The following is a 7,398-nucleotide window of genomic DNA, read 5'->3' as shown; positions in this document are numbered from 1 at the left end:
AAATATATATATAAAGATAAAAAAGAATATAAAAAATAAAAAGAGAGAAAATAGTATTTATTTTTATTATTGCTATGTGTATAGAGGGAAAAAGAATAATATTCAGTTGTTGTTGTTGTTATGTGTAAAAAGTATCTGACGATACTTGATATTTATACAAGTAAAATGATATAAATTTTAATCTTTATTTATTACTTCTTGTATTGTAAATAGATTCATTTAATTTTAAAAATAAAATTTAACGTGGTCATCCATCTTTATCACAACAAATAGAATGTTTGAGGGGGCGTCCAGACAGACATGAGGCATCCATATCGAGGACAAATGCATGCACCACCACCGCTTCCAGTGCACGTAACGCGGCTTCCATTCCTTTGACTTTGAACATTGACCAAATATCTTATCCTTTCATCCAATTACGTAAAACTTGCATCAACCCAACACAAAGGAATAACTGTTATTCAGTAATTTAGTACTCCATAATTTCACACTTTCTCAAAATATCCTACTAACCAATTAGTACGGATAAGTGATTTTGTTCATTTTCTTATTAAAAATTATTATACGCACACCAAAAACCAGACATTAAATTAATTATTATGTATTTATCTATAAATAAATATATATTTTATTTAATTTATTTTTAATATATATTTTATATTTTAATATATATTTTATACGAATTATTAATTTGATGATTAATTTTTTTATATTTGTTCATAATCTAATCCAACACCGTCTAGGATCAAATAAATAAAAAATATCTAATTTAAAGATTGGTCTTTACCATCCATCCGATCTCTTCTAAAGAGGTTGGACTTGACATAAACTCCTCCTTAAAGAGGTCAGGCTCGATAGATAGCTGGCAGATAATACTTATTCAAATAAGAACTGTTCTTAAAATCTCTTAACCCATTTCTAGGAGCAATATTTCAACAATCCTAAAATAAAGGGACGGTTAATCCACATTCAGAAGTGGAACTACTCCTACAGTAGTTATTGGATCACCACTATATATACCCTGACACCCCTCAGGTATCTCTAAGTTCCAATACTCTTTAAACCTGCTAAACCCCTTACTAACTTAGGCGTCGGAGTGTTTTTGAAGGTACCACCCCCATTCTCCAAAACACACAATTCGGACGGCGGCTCCCGAACGCGAACAAGTCGGAGCCCACCTTCCTTTGACGTTTGGGCCTATCCCACTAGTCCAATTCACCTATTTCAAGTTACCCACGTAACAATACTCATATTATGACTTTTTTTTTAATTGATAATGATATTTTTTATTATGTTATTTTAAAATTATTTTTAATTAAAAATTTCACAAATTTAAAATACCAAAAATAAAGGATAATTTAGAAAAGTACATAAAAGAGTGACATCAATTTAAATGTTCAGATGATTAATAATAATATAGTCAGCATACACATTATCGCTTTGTATTTTTAATATGGGAGTAGAAGGTGGTGTTTTTAAATAAGGTGGATAAATTGTGTGTTTTTTATTTATATGGATATCATAAATTTGAGGTCAGATTTGTGGTGTTTTGATTTTTTTTTTTTGTTAGTAATCACAAATCTGAGCCTCAAATTTGTGATTTTAAATTTTTTTTAAAAGTACAAAATTAAGGGTCAAATTTGAGTTTTTTTATTTTAAATTTTTTTAAATATACAAATCTGATCCTGAGATTTGTAATCCTATAAAATCTGACTCTCAAATTTTTTTATTTTTCCAAATTTGAGGTCTAATTTATTATTTAAAATTTTAAAAAAATTAATTCATATAAAAAAATACACCAATTATGATAAATTACACAATTTTTTTTCCATATGAAAAAAATTAGCCACACATTACATAGCAAGTATTATTAATTCAACTACAGAAACACTGATGATAATGACGGAAAAATAGAAATCTTGTTATCTAATGATTGGCTTCTTGCATGGTTGGTTAATTAATGCAATGATGGTTCACGGGTCAGAGAAAAATCTGCTGTACCTTTACCTGTTCCTCTCACTATTGCCAAATGACAAATGTGGAGGCAAGCTAGATTTTTATTTGACTTTTGCTGCATCCAAACATCTGAATCAAACATTATCATTATTATGGCGTAGGCCGGATTCGTTTATTGAAACATGGACGCTAGTTATTACATACGGTACGTCTATGGTTTATTTGTTAAGACATAAATTTAGATGGCACGATGATATATAGATATATACAAAATATATGTATTTAGTATTTCTCTTTAAAATTGAGATACGGAGACAATACATAAACACAATTTAATTTTTTTATTCTTAATTATTTTTAAAATTACTAATTTTATTCTTGACTAACTGTGACAGTGATGAAATATATTAAAGAGAGTAAAATTAACATCCATATGTATCTTGCATATTATTACCAAACACATTATAAAATTTGTATATCTTTATGTTCATATATCATTCGTGTATGTGTCTCAAAGACACTAACCAAATGCAACCTTATGAAACACTCGTCTAAATACATAGTCAACGTTTACCCGTCTAATTACCTAATAAAGCTTAAAATGGTGTATGAAAAAACCTTAAGAAATAAAGCACCCAATAACCTTGCAAAAGAATTAAAATGAGAATTAAATATCCTTCCATTGTTCTAAGTTATTTGATAAAACTGGAACCACTATCTACTTGAAGAAGCCACGGTCACCAACACAAAAGAAATACACTCAAAACATCCAGGCATCATCAGTTCATCACTACACAAGCTTCTCTCAAAAACTACAAGGATCCCCCCCAAAAGTGTAGGTATACACAAATAATGGTAACACGATCAACTAGTAAGTAACCTATAATGAATGGAGGCAAATGTACAATGGAAAAGAATCATGCATTATATATACAAACCCCATTTGATATTTTTCAATAACCTGCCACCTCTTCATCAGGTAAAATGGCCGTTAAAAGAGAATACCTCACTTTCAGAGATATTTTACCCTTATCTACCACAAGCCTTGCACCGGAGACAACCCAATACCCAGGCAAGTCTTGTGGTCCTCTTGTCATTTCTGTTGTATCAACAAACCTCAGAAGTTTTGGTGTCTGAGTGGGCACCGGAGGTCCTGCAGGGTATAAAGCAGAGTTGATGTTTACGTCCGATGGTCGTGGCGGCGGTGGTTTTTGAGGACCTGAGAAGTGAGTACTGATCAAAGTTGAAATTATTCCGGATTTCTGAGTGAAGCCAGGAGGATCATCCCACTGAGGTGCTTTCACTTGGGTTGCATTAACAACTTTGGAGAAATGAAGTCTTAGGAACAGAACACTTTTCAGACCAGCTTCTCCAACTTCGAAATGAGCGCCAGTCACAATTGAGGTGTCATCTTCAGACTGAACAGGGACTGTGCAAACATGGGAGAAACTCTTCCACTGGACCTTCTCATAGTATTTGCGTTCTTCCAAGGACACATCAGATACATTCCCGTTAGGCTCATCTTCAAGTTGGAAGGTCTTGGGCATCGATGAGAGATGCTGTAAATGGATTGCCAAACAGTTGCTTCTCTTTCCTTCCAAATACAACCGAAGGCCTGTCACAGGCTTCTTTCCCACATCAACCTGTAAGTAGTTCAAAGTCCATCTAAATCAAACCATTTACCGGACCATCTAAAGAAACAAAAGACCCTTTGCTAGTACAAGTATATTGATCAACAAATACAGTATGACAAACAATTTAAGTGAATGGTCAATAATTCTGGTCCTAAATTCTAAAATTTTCTTTAATAATAAAAGAAAGCTAAACATATGGGGAAGGTATTAACATGGCTGTCCACAGGCACTCAAGACAACTAATACTCGTCAAGAACAAAAGAAACAAGAAACCATTTGGATTCATGGGAAAATGTTCAATGTGAAACAAGCAGCATTACCGGTGTTGTGTTAACATAAAGCTTCGGACCCATGAAACTGAACTGCAGTGATGCACTATTCCGTGGCTTTCTTTCAGGACCAAGGGCTAGTTCACCAAATACAGGAGCCCATTGCCTTGGAAGCTGGAACTCCAAAAACTGATGCAGTTCATCAATCTGTGGTTTATCTGTGGTCACAGGTCACAGTCCATGGTTATACACTTACATATTCAAGGATCAATAATCACAATTATTGCATATATTGAATTAATTTCATAGACATCAAACATTGGGAACAATGCCGAAAACCCCGCCTCCTCTTTAACTAAAGTTGCCGTGAATGCAATTATAATGTCACAAACACAAGATTATAAAATTGCTGCCATAATATTTAGAAGATTCCATATGTTTTGAGTGAAAATGTAAATAAGTAGATGGCTAAAGAAACCATGCTTAGTTGCTTACATCGTAGATAGAGATTTATTGCATGAGTTAAATATCCACTCCCGTTTATTCCGCTAAGTAGTGATGTAATTGGTATGAATGACATCGATATTACATCAGGTTGGGACCAAACAGTTTGGCACCACTCATTATGGGAGAGAAGTTTTTTGCGACTTCCACCTTTCCTCTTGCACATGAACTTGGTATCCTGCACCTAAAATATAGTAAAAGGGAAGGAAGAGTAAGAATATAAGTTGTTGTGTTTCCTTTTGTTTTATTTATTCATTTGATTTTGGGTTGTGGCAGTAAAAAGATGATATTGAAAAATATATCAATTTGATGACATTCTTGGCTAGAATGGAATACTTAATTCTATCAATAATGCAACAAAATATACACTTGTCCACCATCAATATTCAGCCGTTTAAATGCAGATCTAAGTAATGGACATGAAATTATAGTGTCAATCACAAAGGTTTGGAATTTTATATTCAAACACAATACAATCTCTATTAAACAAAAGAATCAAAGTAATAAACCAAAGAATAAAAAACTAGCCCATCAACTGTCTTCATGTTACGCAGTAAATAAATTGCAAGGAACAGGAAAAAGGAATTAGGCCGAGGTTATCAGAGCCAAAGCCAATACAATTGACAATAAGGATCCTAACCAGGCATAAAATTCAGTTCTCAAAGAAAAATATACTCACCTGTGATTCAGAATATGACGCAGATGGAATGTCGAAACCAAGCCCATCATCAAACTGGCAGGAGAAGACACAGTTACAAGTTATGCTTGCTGGCTGCATATGGCTAATAAGTGGATTTCAAGTGGGGAAAAGGAATGAAATTCGAATTGGAAAGCAACATCCAAACCTTATTCAATCCAGCTTGCTCTACGAAGAGTTTGTCTGCCATCTCCCTCAATGTTTTCTGCACTTCAGCAGGTTGTAGAGAAGATGAGTACTGCTGCTTTGCATAGATTATATCAGTTCCTCCTATTTTCACCCCGACTATTACATGGGTCCCAAATTCGTTAATAAACCTAAAATGATAAGACAAAAGATCATCTACATAATCTGAACCTACAATATATATTTAGATATAAATACCATATTTAACTACTAGCATAAGATATAAATGTATGTAAGGAAATGAAGCAAAGGTGTGACAGGTGAAAGTACTTTGCCAATGCAGCAGGATCCCAAGAAGAAGGAACAGCTTGCTTGACAAAATCACCAAGCACCACCTGAGTTTTCTCAAGTGCAAAGTTGTAGAGGGCGATGGAGACCCCGTCGAATGCAAGACTTTTGGTGCTAGCAGCATCTTTCTGCCATGCTCCTGTGAACTCGAATGCAGCATTGAAGTGCCCTGTTGGAATCTTTCCAGACAGTGACAACTCCTGGTTAAACTGCTCTGACATCTGTACAAACGGTAGTAAAACAAACAAACAAGCCATGCTAAATTGTCAGACAAAACAACAATTATAATCATCCACCTTCAATAATAATAATAATAATAACTTGTGTTAGGATAATAAAACAAGTCAGTAAAATAAAAATTATACTACTCAGCAAGCAAAATATTTGATTCAACCATCTTAATAAAGTTTTATTAATTAAAGAGTAAAAAGAAAAGAAGTTAAGGCTCCATGTCCCTTTTCTTGAATTATTCAAAAGTGCGTTAAGGCCATAGTTAGCAAAACCCTAATAAATATGAATAGTCAAGTCAAATTAAAATAAAATATCTAGCAAGAATAATCTACTTTCAAGTTGAAGTACAGAAGAAGAAGAAACTCCGTTGCTAGCTCCAAAAATGAAAAAGCTTTGACTTTGGGAGAGGGAAAAAATGAAAAGACGTGAATTTAAGGGGAAAGGGAAACCGTAAACCTGCTGAAAAGAGAGTACATCGGAGCACAATCTGGTGCGTTCGCCTTTGTCGCAATTGATGGATTTGGGGACATTGGGGATGGTGATGCGGCCGGGGAGGTCGACGGTGCGGAGGGAGTGGTGGTCGATGGGGACCAGCCTGGTCTTGCAGGACTTTAGCTTGAGATCGGCGGCGAGGTCGTAACCCAGGCCAATTGCGTTGATTGCTAACTCCGCCGCAGCCTTGGCGTCCCCCACCACCCCCACCTTCTTCGACATGCTGAAGCTAAACTTTCACAGTTTCATTAAATATTAATTATTAATTAATGACCTCACAAGAAAGGGAATATTGTGATTGTGTGTGTGTCTGGAGTGAAAGGGAAAAGGTTCAAGTTTGGAAGAGAGAAAAAGGCAAATGCAATGTAGCTGGCCTGGCTGCTTTTGCTATTGATATTGCTATTGCTATTAGTTCACGGGAAGAGAGAGAGAAAAGAGTAATTCATGTGTACCGCCTCTAGTCAAACAGGAGCATAGTGGTAAGAAGTAAGAACCGAACCATAATCAACTCAGTCAGATTATTGGTGTATTAATTTATTAATTTAATTAATAAATTATTAATTGTTTTTATATTAAAATAACTATTTTTTATTTCAATAATTAACTAATTAGTTTATATTTATTATTTTTATTAAAAATAATATTTAATAAATATCATATAATCATAAAAAGAATAATAATATTATAATTAATAAAAATATAATTAATTTAAATCTAAATGAATATAAAATTAAAATAATATTAATAAAATTATTGTATATTTTATTATATAATTAATAATTAATATATAAAACAATAAAAAATGACATAATTTAGTGATAAGAAGAGTATGTAATAAAAAAGATTTAGATTTAAATTACATTTTCAATAATTTTAGAATTTTTTTTAGGATGGACCAATTGAGAGTCTGATTCACTGATTTTAGTCTCTATTTTTTTTCACCTAAATAGAATAACAAAAATCTAAAATATAGAATTTTATTAGGTAAAAATAAAAAAATATGTAAATTATAAATAACATTTTTGTAAGAAAAAAACATTCATAAATTTATAATAACAAAATATCAAATGATAATACAAAATTTAAATTAACAAAATGTGAATCATCATAATAAGAAAATGTAATATAGTGAACTTATATA

At 32.8% G+C, this 7,398-nt stretch overlaps 1 protein-coding gene across 1 annotated transcript; it reads right to left on the bottom strand.

The window, feature by feature from the left end:
- Window positions 1-2,600: 2,600 nt before the first annotated feature.
- LOC107480159 (MACPF domain-containing protein At4g24290) lies at window positions 2,601-6,715 on the bottom strand. The gene is made up of 7 exons (XM_016100301.3): window positions 6,222-6,715; window positions 5,517-5,755; window positions 5,209-5,377; window positions 5,043-5,096; window positions 4,355-4,547; window positions 3,911-4,077; window positions 2,601-3,599 (listed from the first exon to the last, which is right to left on the bottom strand). Exons 1-7 carry the CDS (start codon window positions 6,477-6,479, stop codon window positions 2,910-2,912), a joined length of 1,770 nt encoding a protein of 589 aa, XP_015955787.1. The 5' UTR covers window positions 6,480-6,715; the 3' UTR covers window positions 2,601-2,909.
- Between the last annotated feature and the right edge of the window lie 683 nt (window positions 6,716-7,398).

Source organism: Arachis duranensis, chromosome 3 (assembly GCF_000817695.3).
Source record: "Arachis duranensis cultivar V14167 chromosome 3, aradu.V14167.gnm2.J7QH, whole genome shotgun sequence".
Classification (NCBI taxonomy): Eukaryota; Viridiplantae; Streptophyta; class Magnoliopsida; order Fabales; family Fabaceae; genus Arachis; species Arachis duranensis.
This window is presented reverse-complemented; position numbering and strand designations above follow the sequence as displayed.